At 48.8% G+C, this 16,203-nt stretch overlaps 1 protein-coding gene across 1 annotated transcript; it reads left to right on the top strand.

Annotated features, from left to right (window-relative positions):
• The first annotated feature begins 470 nt into the window (after nt 1-470).
• On the top strand, nt 471-13,689 carry PPP1R1B (protein phosphatase 1 regulatory inhibitor subunit 1B). The gene is made up of 7 exons (XM_036756538.1): nt 471-1,052; nt 3,200-3,260; nt 3,731-3,753; nt 4,756-4,831; nt 10,335-10,535; nt 12,470-12,595; nt 12,782-13,689. The coding sequence occupies exons 1-7, from the start codon at nt 972-974 to the stop codon at nt 12,829-12,831; spliced, it is 618 nt and encodes a 205-aa protein (XP_036612433.1). The 5' UTR covers nt 471-971; the 3' UTR covers nt 12,832-13,689.
• Nucleotides 13,690-16,203: the final 2,514 nt, after the last annotated feature.

The following is a 16,203-nucleotide window of genomic DNA, read 5'->3' as shown; positions in this document are numbered from 1 at the left end:
CAGACATAGGGGAAGATATTACACGTTTTCACATGCTCCTACTTCTACACTCCTACACTCTCTGATACACCCACCCGCACATCAACACATTCCTGCACACCTGATATTTTCCCATACTCATGTAACCTGACCCAGCAACTACATTCTTTCTGACCCTATCCTCCCCCTGGGACTCAGAGAATCCCGGGAATGAAATAGTTAAAGGCTCAGGCCCCAGTTCCCCCTCCCTACTGCCCTCTCCACACTCCCCCACCCCCATTATCCACTCTGCTGGACTCCATCAATAATGCAGCTTCCAGTTCTGGGGATCCAGCAGGGGGCCCCCAGCCTGAAGCACCCCCCCAACCTGGCTCCAACTCTCTACCCCACCTCCTTCCAGTCCCAAAGAGAAAACAGTTCTCCTCTCATTGGTCACCTTCCTAAACACCCTCTCTGAAACTACCTAGGTGATAGTCCTAAACCAAGGGGCTGGGATTCGACCCTGAGGCCAGAGCCCAAAGGAGTGGGCAGGAGGGACAAGCAGGCAGGCAGACAGACAGACTCACCCTCTCTCACTCTCTCTCTCTCACTCACTCACACACACACACACACACTCATTCACTCACTCACGCCACATAGAGACAGAGAGATTGAGAGAAGCAGAGAGAGTGAGAGACACACACAGAAAGAGACAGAGAGTGAGAAGAGAAGAAAAAAAAAGCCTGCAAATCCTCATTCCCCATCGCTCAGTACTGTATTTTTATCTGTGCGTGAACAGTCCTCCTCCACACGTTGCCTGCCTGTCACCGCACCCTCTGAGGGGAAGGGGAGGGGAGAGAAGGGGAGGGTAGAGGGGAAGGAAAAGGAGGGAGGCGAGCGGGGGAGCAGAGCCCCAGGAGGAGAAGAACAGCTCAGGACCCACAGGCTCCTCCGGTTCCCCAGACCGCAGAGGCAAGAGGAGAGCCATCCCCCTCAACCTCTCCGTCCCCACCATGGATCCCAAAGATCGAAAGAAGATTCAGTTCTCCGTGCCTGCGCCCCCGAGCCAGCTAGACCCTCGCCAGGTGGAGATGGTAAGCAGAGAAGCGGGCACAATGGGCTCGGAGGGCACTGGATGTCACTGTGGTCACCCAGGGCTAGCTCTACCCCCTTTCTCTCTGCTCCAGGAGGCACCCACCTCCCTCCTAACATTCTACTTGACTTTCTCTTCCCCCTCCCTAGGATACCTGTCCTATCCACCAAATGCCAGGCTAGACTCCTGCCTGCTAGAGGGGGAAAGGTTTGGGACTGGGGGCAAGGGGTAAGGATGGATGGTAGAGAGGGTGGGGGCGAGGGGGGGGCTCCTGCTACCCATGGGAATGTTAATATGGTAATTGGGGGGCAGAACCAAAGCTCTCAAAGTTAGCCGGAGAGTTGGTCAACTTTTTCCTGGGGCACCAGTTCCCCCTCCTCTCCCCTAGATTTTTTCAATGAGAGCCCTAGGCAGCCAGGCAGCCAGGGGGTACTCGGTGCTTGTGGGTCAAGCCCATGAATGTATCACCAAGGGAACTTTCCAACCTCTTCTAATCCGCTCCACCACATATGTACTGTCCCCATTCCTCCCCCACAGCAATGCTTTCTCCTATCTGAGAACTGCTTGACTGAAAGGACATTAACGAAGCTGTGCTCCTTTCCCGAGGGACCCTAACACTGACCCCATTATTCCTATCCCCTGAAGAACCACTTCTTGCTTTCTCCCTCTCCAAGTACCTTGCCCCTCTCTAGCTTACCATTAGTTCCTCATCCTGACCCCATTCATCTCCTTTGGGGCTGAGGTACTAGGCTCCCCTGGGATCCTTAGAGTCCCCTGGTGGGGCTGTGGGAAATGCTTCCCACCCACCCCCCTCTCTTCCCTTCCCCCACCTGCAAAAAGGAAACAAACCGAAGCCCTGACTGCAGAACAACCAGACCTCTTGGCCCAGGACCCTTCCCCCAGATTGTTTCAAAATAATGTTTGTTGAAATGAAGCTGACCCCACGCCCAGCTCTAGAGAAAAATAGCCCAGAATTCTGGAGACTCTGTCCCTGGGGCTTAACGCTCCCCAAAATGGTCACTGGCTCAGTGGGTGTGGATTGTGGGGGGGCGGCGCTTGTTGACCAGTCAAGAAGGCAGCTGTATCACCTGCTGCTGAAATATAGCTGATTCTGAAGAAAAGCAAAGAAAGTGAGAGTCCCAACTCTAAAAGAACCATGAAGTGGGCTAGGGAAGAGAACAGGCAAAATAACAACAATCTCTTATGTTTACTTATCAATTCACCATCTAAAATGCATTTTCACATAGGTGGTCTCATTTTGGAGGGGCGGGGTGGTCCTTGGTGCTAAGCAGCATTTTTTTTGGTAGAAGAAAGAATGGGGGAAGGGTTGGTAATCTGGCATGGGGGAGATAATTGTTGGATCTTAACTCTCACCTGGTTCTCTTTATGAATTTCCCTGGAGCCCACAGAGGGGACCTAATTAATTGATGTCTCCACTTTTGGATCTCAGGCACTTGAAGCAGCTCAGGGGCTAAAACCACTGCCTTCTTGGCATGGCATGAGCACCCAGGGGGTGCCTTTCACTTCCAGCCTTTTTAGAGAGTCAGGTTTGTTCAATTGGGGGTCCTACATCAGAGTCAAGCTCTCTTAAGGGGCCCCTGGACAGAGAGAGACCCTCCACAAAAGGTTTCCCAGACTCAGCAAGACTGCATAGCAGAGGATTAGACACAGAGAAGGCCCATAGAGGTGGAGCAGACCCCTTTATAAGAGAGACCCTACAGAAACTCTAGGGCAGAAATCAGTTCCACCTGGAAATCAGCATAATGCTAGACAGAGATGCTTCCAATGCTTGCAGAACCCATCTCCTCTACCTCATCTCCGCAGGTGGATAGGGTTTCCCCAGGAGCCCTTGAATTGACCTACAGGAGGGCAGTGCCAAGTGGAACATGAGGGGATCTTCCCCTGGATAGCACAGCCCTGGCAACTGAAGCCAGACTCACATGTGCTTCCCCTCCGACTCCCTCAAAGACTGAAGAAATATTTGATTTCTCCAGATCTGTGATGCAGGATGGAGGGAGCAGATGCCTCTATAGATGGCCACTTGAATTGGCCCGTAGAACCCCGATTCCTGTCTCCTGGTAGGTGTAAGGGTCTAAATGGAGTCTCAGCTGCATTCACTATCCTGGCCCCCACTTTCTATTTCTGCAGATCCGCCGCCGAAGACCAACCCCGGCCATGTTGTTCCGTGTTTCAGAGCACTCTTCTCCAGGTGAGGTCCCTTCAGATAGAGGTGGAGTTCAGGCACTGGTGCTCCCCTGTATCTCAACTGATTTTGTAGGTTCCCCATCCTGATGTTACCCCTAACCACTACGATCTACTCTCCTAGACCTTCCCATCCTTGGGTTCTGCATGTCCCTCAGCCCCCTCTTGTTTGGTTAGCCCACTTGCCCCATCCTCCTGGGGGATGTCTACCTCCTTTTCCAGAAGCCCTGGAAAATGTCCTAGTCGTTAGAGGCTAGAGAGTTGGAGTAAGTCCTGGAGCTTGGGTATTCTAGGTCCTCACTGTCAACCCTAGTTCACTATTAGGTAAGAGAGGTCCCAAGCTAGTTCCCCTACCCACTGTCTTGCCAAGCTAGTTCCCCTACCCACTGTCTTGAGGACTACAGCTTGGGGACAATAACACTGATTCCAGTATCTGGTTGTTATTTTTTTCCCGGTCTGGTGATGGTCTGGTTCCAGAGGAAGAGGCTTCCCCCTATCAGGTAAGAGTTTCCCAGGGAAATATAAACAGATGGGGTCACCTAGGTCAATTCAACCAATTTGATTTGATTCAACAAACATTTATTAAGCATCGACTATGTGCAAAGTACTGTGTCCTCTTGAGGGTCACCCTATCAGCAAAGTGGCTGAGCTTTTGACTCAGAAAATAAATTTGCACATGAATTTCCATCTCATTCACAAGTTATTTGTATCTGCCCTAGACCCATAGACAGACAGAGCTAAAAGGAACCTTAGAGATCATTTAGTCCAGAGGTTCTTAATATGGGGTCTACAGCCAATGACAGATTTCAGGAGGGTCTGTGAAGTTAGATGGAAAAATTTTACATCTTTATTTTCACTAAATTAAATTTAGTATTTCTCTGAAATGATTTTTAAGAAATCATTATTCCTAGAAGGGGTCTATAGGCTTTACCAGATTGCCAAAGGGGTCCATGACACAAAAAATCAGGTAAGGACCCCTGATATAGTCTAGTGCCCTCGCTTTACAGAAGAAGAAACATGCCTAGAGAATGGAAGTGAGGGTCAGAGCTCCCATAGTTCTCACCTCTCTGATCTCACTCTACCTCCTATACTCCAAACAGGATATGGTCCAGGACACAGGGTGGGGCTAGGGCCTCCAAGGAGCTGGAGGCAGGGCCAATGAGAAAGCACCTTACAGGGTCACTGCTGGCTCTAAAGTACCTCTGACTCATTATCAACTTCCCCATCTTGTACAGGTATCAGTGACCAAGGCGGGCAACTCTAGGAGTCACCCTTAGAGACTAGCATAACCCCTACACAACCTGTGGTATCAGGGACAATTTGTTCAGAGTATCTTCTTGGCATCTAGGCAGGGCACTATGGAAGGACCAAGAAGGAAAGAATACTTGGGAAAGAGATAGGGTGGGCATGAGGAAGGGAGCAAGTGGTTGTGAGAGGGGGAGAAGAAGACAGGGTAGAATGAATGGCTTTGCTCTGTTAATCCCAAGCTTTCCCTCTGGCAGAGATCCTCTGGTGAGGGGCACCACCTCAAGACCAAGAGATCCAACCCCTGTGCCTACACTCCCCCTTCTCTGAAAGGTACTACCTACTTATTCCTCTATCTGTTCCTTGCCTCTTTTCTGGGCCTGGAGGGAATCAATTACATTCAACAAGTGCCTATTATGAGCCGGACACTGAGCTATGTGCTGGAAATACAAAAACAAAAATGAAATTGTCCTTGACCTCAAGGAGATTCCTTTTTGTCAAAGGGATACAGCATGTATGCAAATAGATACAAAATACGTACCAAGAAACACCAAGTACTTTCAGAGGGTGAAACGAATAACTAGAGAATCAGGAAAGGCCTCCTTGAAGAAAGCTCCAGGAAGCCGAGGGAAAGAGGGAAAGGGTTATAGCCAGAGATGGCCTCCAGGGGCGGGGAACCTGAGGCCTCAAGGTCACATGTGACTGTCTAGGTCCTCAAGTGCGGTCCTTCGACAGAATCCAAATTTCACAGAACAAACTGAAATTTGAATTCCGAGAAAGGGCCACACTAGAGGACCCAGAAGGTCATATGTGCCCTTGAGGCCATAGGTTCCCCACAACTGGTAGGCAAAGGCATGGTGTGGAACATGAAATATCCTATACTGAGTAACAGCAAATAGGACAAATTGGATGGAACCAAGAGTGCTTGAAAGGAGTACTGTATGATCAGCCCAGAAAGATAGGATGGAAACATGTTGATTTCTCTTTCTTGACTGTACTCATTACAAAGGAGGGTTCTACCAGGGTGGGGCATGGGGAATCAGGAGAAAGTGACAGGGGATAGAAAAAAAGCGTATCAATAAAACATTTTTTAAAATTAAATTAAACTTTAAAAAAAAAGGCTGGAACCTGATTGCAAAGGGCTTTAAATATCAAACAGGAGAGGTGGCATTTTATCCTCTCTGGAGCCAGGGAATGATATGGATGAAAGGGGGATTCAGAGAGACCTTTAGTGGAGGCATCTCTGAAATGGGCTACTTTCTTCTACAGTCCCCATCCCTCCTCATGTAATTCAGCTTTGTTGGATTATCATGAAAATATTTAGTCCTTTTGAGCCTAAAAAAAAAAAAAGTTAGGTGGCAGAACCTAAAGAAATGTCTATGGGTGTGTGTGTGCATGTGTCTACAATAAAATAAAAGTTCATATTTATATAGGGCCCCGGTGGTTTACAAAGCATTTTTGTGGCTTTCCTAAAGAAACTTCGTGGTATGGAGAGAAGGGCACTGAATTTGGAGTCAGAAGACCTGGGTTTGAGGCCCAACTCTTTGACTTCCTACCTGACTGAGAACTGGGAGACCTGGTTCTGTCAGTAACTAAGAGTGTATGACCCTGGGCAAGTCACTTACCCTCCTCCATCCTCATTTACCTTCTCCATAAAGTTAGTTGAGGGGAGTAGGTCAGCAGTGGAGAATCATCTAAATTCTCTAAAGTTTCTTCTTGCTATAAATCCTGTTGTTGAAACTTTAAGAAATGGACCCAGCTCTTGGTCCACTTTGTATGTTCAACCTGTTTCCTCTTTACTACCATCCTAATCTTCACAGATTGAGGAACGGGGGAGTGACAGGTCCTCCTTCTTGCTTCCTCTGAAGGAGAAGTCATCCCCACAATACTAGTATCTTCCTCTTTCCCCTTCCATGAGTTTGCAAAGATCTACATAGACTGAATCTATCTCTGTTTTTCTGTGTTGAACATTTTTCAAATAGTTACGCGTATGTGTGGAGGGGAGGGAGGAGATGTCTCTCGCCATCATCTCTTGATCTCTGCGCTCTTCCCCTTCTGAGCACTATGTGGGGCTAAGTACTTAAAGGCTCTTCCTCCCTTTTCAACTCCTGCCTGAGGCTCTTCCTGAACCCCTCCCCTTCTGTCTGTCTCCCTCCCTTTCCCCAGGCCAGATAGAGTGTAACAAGAGCTCCTGGGGGTGGGGGTGGCTTTAACTAGCACCGCATGCCAGCCAAAGTCAACAGGTGCATCCAGCTTGGAAGTGAAAGGAGAAGGTAGACGGGACTGTAGACTGTTAGTCATAGGTAACTGATTGGCTCCCATGCCCAGGCCCTGGGTCACCTCTTTCCTCATCTCCTAGTTCTCAACATTCCCATCTAAAGAAGAGGGAAGGACACTGAGGTTTCCCCAGAACAGGAGAGCTGATGGGAAGGAGGTCCTGGGACAGGGGAATAGTAAATGAGATGGCATTTTTCCTGCCTAGAAAGAATAGAAAAAATCAAATCCCTAGCCCCACTCCCAAAAGGCTTGGGGGAGAGGCTTCTGGAGACTGAGGGAGGGAAATGACCTCAGGAGGGCCTGGAAGAGTAGTCTATGATTCAATGGACCTTCTAGTCCAGCCCTACCCCCTCTCCACTTCTCTTAGGTAAAGGCATCTGACTTGGCTGGGCCTCCCAGGGGAGGAGGGGTAAAGGCAGCCTTGTTCCTCTCAGTGGGGACTCACGTTGCCCAGGAAATGTTCCACTCCTGGGGTCAGGCAGCCAGGGCACTCCAGGTGTTTCATGCTGAGGGGTGGCAACTGGCTGAAGGAAGGGCAACACAGAAAGAGGAACTGGGGAGGGGCAGGCCTGAGTTAAAAGGAAGGAGCAGATATAGAGAGACATGGGGAGAAGGACCCGGTTAGATACAGGCAGAGGAAGAGGAGACAGAAAAGCAAAGGAAGCCAAACTCCAGCATGAGCACAGAGTGTTCACACCACTCAGGAGTTCCCCCAACCCCCATTCCCCACTTCTCACACACACCTATTGTTGTTACAGGCTCTGCTCACACCTCACGAGCTCTGAGATTGTCCTCCCCCATTCATTTCAGAGTCCCTGGGTTCTGGGGTGGGGGTGGGGGGAATGCCTCAGCCTCTGCCTCTTCTCTCCCTAGGCCCCTTTTATCCTGGGTACCCCCAATACCATCCCTTCTTCTCCATCAGAACACACCTCTTCTTTTACTGATTCCTATGTCCATTTCATCTCCTAAATTCTCCCCCCACTAGGACTTTGCTAAGTTGTCCCCTCACCCCCAGGTTCCCTGGAATTCTTTGTCCCTTTCCCTGCTTCTGCCCCTACTACTCATACAGTGCCATAGGTCAGTTCTCTGTCTCTCTCTGAACCTCTGTGATTTCTCCTTTGGATGAAAAGGGAAGAAAAACAGTATGAAGAATATACAGGTTGCTAAGTGCTTTGAGATCCTGGATTGTTGGGAAGGATCAAATGAGATAAGGCAATTTGAAAAGCTCAAAAAGCTATGTAAAAGTTTATTGTATCTATTACCATTATTTTTTATTTATCCTCATGGCCGCAGGTTGGGGTCGGCTAGAAAGTGAGAGGTGAGAAATTGCAGGGCACTGGAGAGAGATAACTTTGAGGCAGGGAGACATTGAGGGGAGAAGAACAGGGGCTGGGAGGAGACCATGGTAGAAGGGGACAGGGAAGGAAAGAGGAAAGGGCAAGGAAGATATTAAGAAAAAAGTAGAAGCTGGTAAGGAGACATTTGGAGAGAGGGAAGGGGATTGGTCTAATATCTCGAGTCCTTTAGGGGCTCAAGGAGAGCCAGGACACAGAGGCCTCAGGTTTTAAGGGCTGATGCAGGCTTCTGGAGCAAAGGATCAAGGACAAGGGTGGAGGGATTTATGATGTTTTTATTGCGTCTCCAACTTTCAGAAAGTCAGGCAGGCTGTAGTGAAGGCCTGGGTCTCCCAGGGTGTGGAGTGAAGGGGGTGGAGGGGCCATTGAGGGCGGGACCAGTGGGCAGACAATGGAGGCACTGTTGCCATCCAGGGAGCTGGCAGAAGCCAGGACTGCTCTGCTCCCAGGCTCAGCAGGCAAGATTTCCAGCCAGGATAGGCCCCCCTGGGCCTTCCCTGTTGGGGCACTGTGCCAACCTGGGGATTGGGGAGGAGAGAGGGTGTGCCCAAGCAGTGGGGGTTGGGATGGAAGAAGGCAGGAAGCTGGACCTGGCCTACTGAACAAATACCCAAGCTGTGGACTTCCAAAAGAAAGCTACTTCATTTGCATCTTACACTGCATTTCCTTTCCTCGATGCTCATTTAATGTCTAAATGCTCAGAAATCATGCTAGACTTTACCTCCTCCCGTTCTCTCCCTTCTCTCCCCCAGTATTTTCTAGTCTTGCCCCTTCCCCCTCCCCTGGTGTCCCCTTAGTCCTCACCCCACTCTCCTGGCCCTTTCATCTCCTTCACTGTCAAAGTTTCTGCCCCTCATTTCCCCACTTCCCTTCCTACATATTCCAAGCTAGGATAGCTCCTAGTTCAGCTCCTCCCTGGCTGTAGGCCTGGCTTGGGGAAGTAGGAACCATGCCCATGCTATCCCTGTTGTTGAGATCTGTGCCCAGCCTGCTGTTTGTCAGCCCTATCCAATTGAGGCCTGTAATGACTTCTGCTTTCTAGGTCAATGCAGAGAGAGCTGGGAAGGAGGGGATGTGGGTCAAGCCAGCGGGGGCTGGGCTGGGAACTTTCTGGGTCCCTGGACACTCTGTCTACCTCAATATAACTTGGTATTACCCTCCTTTCATGACTGTGAGCACCCTATGGTTCCTGGAGGGGACAGCCAGTATTCACCAGGGGTGGCTGGACTGGGATCAAGGGTAATCAATGACAGAGAGATGGAATTAGGAGCACTCACTAGAGTGGGTGGGATGCTCAGCCCCAGGGCCAATCAGAAATATTCCTAGCATGCCAGACTACAGTGGAAACAGCCATGGCTTTGGAGAGGACCTGGGTTCAAATTCTACCTCTGACATTTATTACCTACGTGACCTTGGGCAAGTCATTTAATTTCCCTTGGCCTTAGTTCCCTTATCTGGAAAATGAGGGGGTTGAACTAAATGGCCCTTGAGGTCCCTTCCAACTCTGTATCTATGATCATAAAATTATAGGGCAGAGTGTCCAGGGGCTCAGACCATTATTGGTCTCTTCTGCCAGAAAAAAAAAAAAAGATGATTCTGGACTAGCACATGCCCAACCTGGCAATGAGAGTAGTGAGAGGTTTCTGTGACACTGGCATATTGCCCTCTAGAAAAAAGCCCTTTTCCCAGGTACCCCTATGTCCTTGGGGAGGGGGGGGACAGCTGGGCGTTTCCTCTCTGCCCATTGTCACTCTGGCTCCAGGACACGGCCCACTCTCCAGCTGAATCACAGGCCATGTTGGCTGCTGGCTTCCTGGCCAGAGAACGTTGACTCGATACTATGCCCACTTGGTCTTGCCTGGGCTCTGGCACCTGGCACAAGGTATTCGGTGGGGGCTTCTCTTTTGCCAGCATCCTGGGGGCCAGAAACTCTACCTCAGAGCTAACCATGGGCACAGCTGGTGCCAACCAGGCCTCACCCATCAGCCTCTGCCATGCTCTTTTCAGTTTGGCTGCTGAAAGCTGCCCTGACCCTTTCCATATAAGGAGGCATAAGAAAAATGGGTGGCATCCTCTGTCTCACAAGTAGGAATGCCATAGTTTCCCATAGCCCTGATTCGGGGCAAATTCCATGGTTCATTCTCCCATCTGGTCCTAAGTGACCACATGGGAGTGGATGCCCCACGATGCCCTCTCTGTGCCAGCTGTCCAGCGTATTGCTGAATCACACCTGCAGTCCATCAGCAACCTGAGTGAGAACCAGCATTCTGATGAAGAAGAGGAGGAAGGTGAGCAGGGAAGCCAATGTTGTCAGCGAGAGGAGGAGGAAGAGGAAGAGGAGGAGGAGGAAGAGGAGGAAGATGACTCCAGCCAGGCAGAGATTGTCAAGGGCAGAAATGAACCTGGTGAGTTAGAAGGTCTGAGATCATTGGGCCCCTGGGCAGCTCCTTTCTGGCTCATAGTGTCTCTTACTCTTATGAATTGTTTCAAAACTGTGGGGGGATAGCCTCACTGCCTGTGGGACATAGTCTAGATCTAAGCTCTTAAATTGAGGAGGGGGGTATACAGTTCTAATCCAGTTCGTCCAGAAGATCTTTTCTAAGATATTTTCTGGCTCTAAATGTCATGGTCTCCTCTAAGACTGGGACAAGAAGAATAAGCTGCTGCAGGGAGGCTTAAGGTTAGAATTAGAAAGATCTTCCCTGCAGGCAAAGGTAGGAGATACAGGCCTGAGGATGCTGGAGAGGTCCCTTCTTCTACCCACAGAGGATGGATGCAGGTCAGTCTAGAAGCAAGAGTCAGGATGATATGGGTTCTCAAGCATCCTATGGTTCTGGGCTGTCCTAGGTCCTCTCAGGACCCCAAACTCAAAGGTGACTCAGAAATCTAAACCACTGCCTTGTGGTGAGCAAAACAATGCCCTCTAGTGTCTGGATGGAGAATCAAAGTATCTAGGTTTAGGAACCAGTCAATCAGCAAGCATTTATTAAGCACCTACTATGTGCCACTGCGCTAGAAGCAAATGCTGGAGAGACAAATATAAAGAATAAAACAGGACATATTCACGAGGCCCTTACAAGAAAGGGATGCTATGAGACAGAAGTTGAGGAGAGAATATATTCCAGGTATGGGAGAAGACCCTAAGCATAGAGATAGAAGTATGCTTAGAGATCATTTAATCCAATCCCTAATTTGAAAGAGGTGGAAACTGAAGCCTAAAAAGTGACAAGGCCACAGGGAATCAAAGCTGGGTGTTTGTGTCTGTGGATATGGAGGCATCCAGATACAAGGAGAGGCCACAGAGGGGTTCCCAGGCAAAGAAAGATACCACATAAGAGTGCCCAGAGAGACCCCGTAGGGGAGTTCTTAATCTAAAGAGATCCCCTAAAGAAGAGCTTCCAGATGTAGAAACCCTCGCCAACCCATAAGAACCACACAAGGAGGTCCCCTAGCCCCAGAAAGAGACCCCACTGGAAGGTCTTCCAGGCCTAGAGAAATGCCTCAGCAGGAGCTCCTGGCCCCACAGAGGAATCCTGAACTGGGGATATGCCTTCTACAGAAAGTTTCTTAGAACAGTGATGTTATTCATTCTCTTGGTTTCTTGCCACGTTCATAGTATCTAACCTCCATTCCTTCTGCTGCATTTTTAGCATTATTCCCATAGGGCTTGTCAAACAGAAAAGTAATATTAATAGCCAATATTTATATAGCACTTTAAAGTTTACATTCCCATTTGACCATGGGAATGAAGAAGCGCTAATAATGTCCTGCCCCAGGTAAGAGGTAAACATTTGGTTCTCTATCTCCTCTTCTTGGTGAAGGGGTGAGTGGGAAGGAGAATGTCAAAATCTCTTATTCTGTAAGTCAACTAATTATCTAAACTCTTGTCCCCTAATAATCACTTGCATTTATGGAGGGAGGGAGAAAGGGAGGGAGGGGGAGAGAGAGAGAGAGCGAGAGCGAGAGCGAGAGAGAGAGAGAGAGAGAGAGAGAGAGAGAGAGAGAGAGAGAGAACATGTAGTCTCTCAAATCAGCAAAACTGGAAAGAGATGAATTGTTTGTTTGAAGGGGGTTCTGCACTCTCCCCTATCCGCAAAGCACAACAGTGGAAAAAATGAGAGGGAAATCTGCCTTTCCTCAGGGAAAATAAAAGGATAGGCAAGAAGGGGACCAATTTGTCAAGGAACAAAACACTAAACTGGACCAGCACAGAGACAGAGACAATTAGGGCACATATTTACCATATATACATACACTGAGGAGGCAGAATGGGCTCGATGGATAAACAGAGCTATTTGCCTCTGTTCCTTCTTCCACTCTCTCTCCTCAAATCCAATAGCTGTGAAGCCGACTTCTTGTGGCCAGGGCCTGGAGGGGCCTTGGGAGCGGCCACCCCCGCTGGATGAGCCCCAGAAGGATGGAACCTCTGAAGGCAAGAGAGAGGAAGAAGAGACTGTGCAGAATGGTGAGAGACAGAAGGCATTAGAGGAGGCAGTGAAGGGGTGAAGCTCACAGGCAAAGGCACTATGTCTAGGCTTGGGACTCGGGACAGGGACTGGTTGAGGACTTGGATTGGGGTGGAGGGCCCCATGACAAAAGGCAAATTCAGAGAGAGGGCTGGATACTGAGCCAGTTCATACTTATCTTGCAGAACCTGGTGAGGGGACCCAGCCTCCTGGTCCTCCTGTCCCTGGCACATAGACACCCCTGAATGCTGTTTCCTCCTTCTACCAACAACCCTGGATACCCCTAAAGAGGGAGGAAGATGGGGGAACAGCACTGTTTCCCACTCCCTACCCCTACCTCTCACCTGCCAAGGCTGCAGCTTCTGATACCTAGGAGACCGAGGCTAGTCTATGTGTTTGCTTGTTTGCCTGTCCCTTTGCTGATGCCCAGGGCCCCCAGACAATGCCCAATGCCCACCCTTACCATTCATACTACTCCCTGATTTCCCCCCTTCCTGAGTTGAGAAGGTGAGGTTGGGCTAGCTTTGAGTCCCATACCTGTCTTGTCCAATGCCTCATGCTGGAGATTTCAAGGCACTGGACTCAATAATTAAACCTCCTACCATTTCTGTTTCTTGGAGCCCCCTCCTTTTTAGGCATAGGAGACCCACAGGGCAGGACCCTAAGCCCAGAGTGGGGGGAGAAGCAGAGGGAGATGAGATCTCCCCCATTCCTCTGGCTTCAGGAGCTCTCAGCATCTTTCCTCTTGAAGGACCCTTTGTAGTCCCTTTCCCCTCATTTAGCTTTCCCCAAGGCACAGGGCCCAAGTTTCCTCCATTCCTACCACTTCTGATGGGGAGCCTAGATGTCTGAGTCCCTGGGACCCCTTTCCCTCACCCTGAGATGGTCTGGGGGGAATTGTGTTTGTTTTGTTTTGCTTCGATGCCAGGAATGCAACCTAGCCTATGTGTGTGGGGATGTGTACTTCTTCTGGGTGGGGGTGGGACAAGGTTCCCCTCACCCTCAATCTGCCCTGTTACCCACGTTCCCTTTTCCCTACCTCTGCCAATGGGCCTGCTCCCCTCCCTTGCTGGAATAAAGCTTTGTAAATAACTGCCCTGCTCACAGACTTTGTTTGGGAATAGATGGGGGCAGGGGTAGGGAACCTTCGGCCTTGAGGCCACATGTGGTCCTCTAGGTCCTCAAGTGCAGCCCTTCGACTGAATCCGAACTTCACAGAACATATCCCTTTAATAAAAGGATTTGATCTGAAAAACTTGGATTCAGTCAAAAGTATGAACCAGAGGACCTAGAATGCCACATGTGGCCTCGAGGCTGCAGGTTCCCCACCCCTGAGTCAGGTTATGGGGAAGTGGAAGAAGGCAGGTAGGGCTTTGGACATTGACAGATGGGACACTGGACTTCAGGGATGAGTAGTAACTTGCCCAGTAACTCATCATAGTAAAGTTGATCCAGGTGTCAGGACCAGAGTATAGGTTACCCTCCTTCCAGTTCAATGTATTTGGGGGGTGGTGTAACGGAAATTCCTGTTACAGAGGTAACATATATGGGAATTGCTGGGGGAGAAGTTCAAATTCTCTATTTCCTGCCTCCCCACAAAGACCAACCAGAGAGATTAGAAGAATGGATCTGGGTAGAAGAGTTTTCCTGGGTTAGTCTCAATTATCCACAGCCTCAGGCAAAACCCAGCAGAGGAAAAATCTCTCCTATTTTCTCTTTATGCACAGCAATGTGCTATAGAGACATTTTCTCATAGTATTCTGGCTATGGGCAGGGAGATAACAGAAACAAAGCTGTTGAAAAGCACCTTTTGGGGGAGGGGGTTAAAAGGAGACCAGAGCTTCCAACCTCACCCAGGCTAGAAGTGCAGTTGCCCTTCAAGACCCACTCCTAGCTGCTGATCAGTTAAGGAACCCTGACCCACTCTGTTTCTGTCCTGGGTCAGTTTACAGCTCCTTAGGCAGCTGTCACCTGCCTCCATACTGGATTTAGTACAGTCAAGTGATCAGTTTGAGCACACCGCAGCTAGAACTCCTGAGCTCAAGCAATCCACCAACCTTGGTGGTCCGTTTAGCCCAGATCACAGGTATATGTGAACACTAAGATACACTTTTTAAAAAAAATTGTCTGTTACCTAATGATGCCTCAACCTCATCACCACCTACTCCTTCCTCTGCAAGAAGCTCTTCTTGCTAAGGTCAGGAATGACTTCATTTCCGACTCTAATACCCTCTTTTCAATCCTTATTCTCTTTGACCTTTCTGTAGTTTTGATACTAATATTGTTCTTCTTCTTCGATCATGACTGATTCTCCATGACCCCATGGGCCACAGCATGCCAATACTGTCCAGAAGGTTTTGGCTCTTTTTTTTTTTGGCAATGATAGTGGAGTGGTTTGCCATTTCCTTCTCCAGTGGATTAAGGCAAACAGAGGTTAAGTGACTTACCCAGGGTCACACAGCTAATAAGTGTCTGAGGCCGCATTTGAACTCGTCTTCCTGACTCCAGGCCCTCTATCCACTGAGCCAGCTAGCTGCCTCCTTTTGACACTGATAACCACACACTATTACTTATTAGCTACTTTTTCCCACCCTTGGATTCAGAAACTTTACACTCTTATGGCCCTCTTCTGTTTTCTCCCCTTATTTCTTATCCTTACTTCCTTAAGATGTGTTCCCCCTCAAGAGAATGTTCTTGGCTCTTCTTTTCTCTCTCTTCTTTCTCTCCCTTGAAAATCTCATTGATATCCATAGCTGTCATAGTGACCTTACTAAAGCAGAGGTCTGACCGTGTCACCCTCATAGCCACTCATAAACTCCAGTGGTTCCCTGTCACTTTCAGGATCAAATATAAACTCCTCTGATCAGCTTTTATAACCCTTCATATACTGGCCCCTTCTTCTCTTTTCAGTTTTCATACATTTTATTCCCTTCCACATTTTCTGTGATCCAGGGACGCTGTCCTATTTCCTGTACCTCATACGAGACATTTAATCTCCTGACTGGTGGCATTTTCAGTGACTGTCCCCTATGCCTAGAATATTCTCCTTCCTCACCTCTGCCTACTGGATCCCCTGGCTTACTTCAAGTCTCAGCTAAAATCTTACCTTATGCAAGAAGTTATTCTTTATCCCCTTTAATGCTAGAGCCTTCCTCCTGAGATTATCTCCCATTTATCCCATACGTGCCTTGTTTATTCATAGTTTTGATGTTGTCCCCCCCATCAGGCTGTGAGTTCCTTAGGAAATGGGACTGTTTAGATCTTTCTTTGCGCCCTCAGAACTTAGTACAATGCCAGGCACATAGAAGGTATTTAATAAATGCTTGTTGACTGGCTGACTTAAACTATTGTCTTTCCACATGTGACTCCCAAATCTGTATCTTCAACCCTGACCTTCCTCCTAAGCTCCAGATCTGCTTTTGTTAACAACCAACAGGATAGCTCTACCTGAATTTCCTACTAGAAGCTCAAACTGAACAACATGCCCTAAGCCAAATTCATTGTATTTGACTCCACTGCTAAAAACATGGGGTTATCGCTGATTTCTCTCATATCCAGTAAGTTACCAAATCAGTTCTACTTCTCAGCATACCCCTGCTAGAATAAT

Source organism: Trichosurus vulpecula, chromosome 4 (assembly GCF_011100635.1).
Source record: "Trichosurus vulpecula isolate mTriVul1 chromosome 4, mTriVul1.pri, whole genome shotgun sequence".
In the NCBI taxonomy this organism is placed as follows: Eukaryota; Metazoa; Chordata; class Mammalia; order Diprotodontia; family Phalangeridae; genus Trichosurus; species Trichosurus vulpecula.
Note: the sequence above shows the minus strand (reverse complement) of the source record. Positions and strands in the feature narration are given on the sequence as shown.

What these genes read in the sequence shown, in the direction of transcription:
- PPP1R1B (XM_036756538.1), top strand. Translation starts at nt 972, where the DNA reads ATGGATCCCAAAGATCGAAAGAAGATTCAGTTCTCCGTGCCTGCGCCC. An exon ending in ACCCTCGCCAGGTGGAGATG is followed by an intron (nt 1,053 to 3,199) that starts GTAAGCAGAGAA and finishes CTATTTCTGCAG; the next exon opens with ATCCGCCGCCGAAGACCAAC. An exon ending in AAGAGGCTTCCCCCTATCAG is followed by an intron (nt 3,754 to 4,755) that starts GTAAGAGTTTCC and finishes TCCCTCTGGCAG; the next exon opens with AGATCCTCTGGTGAGGGGCA.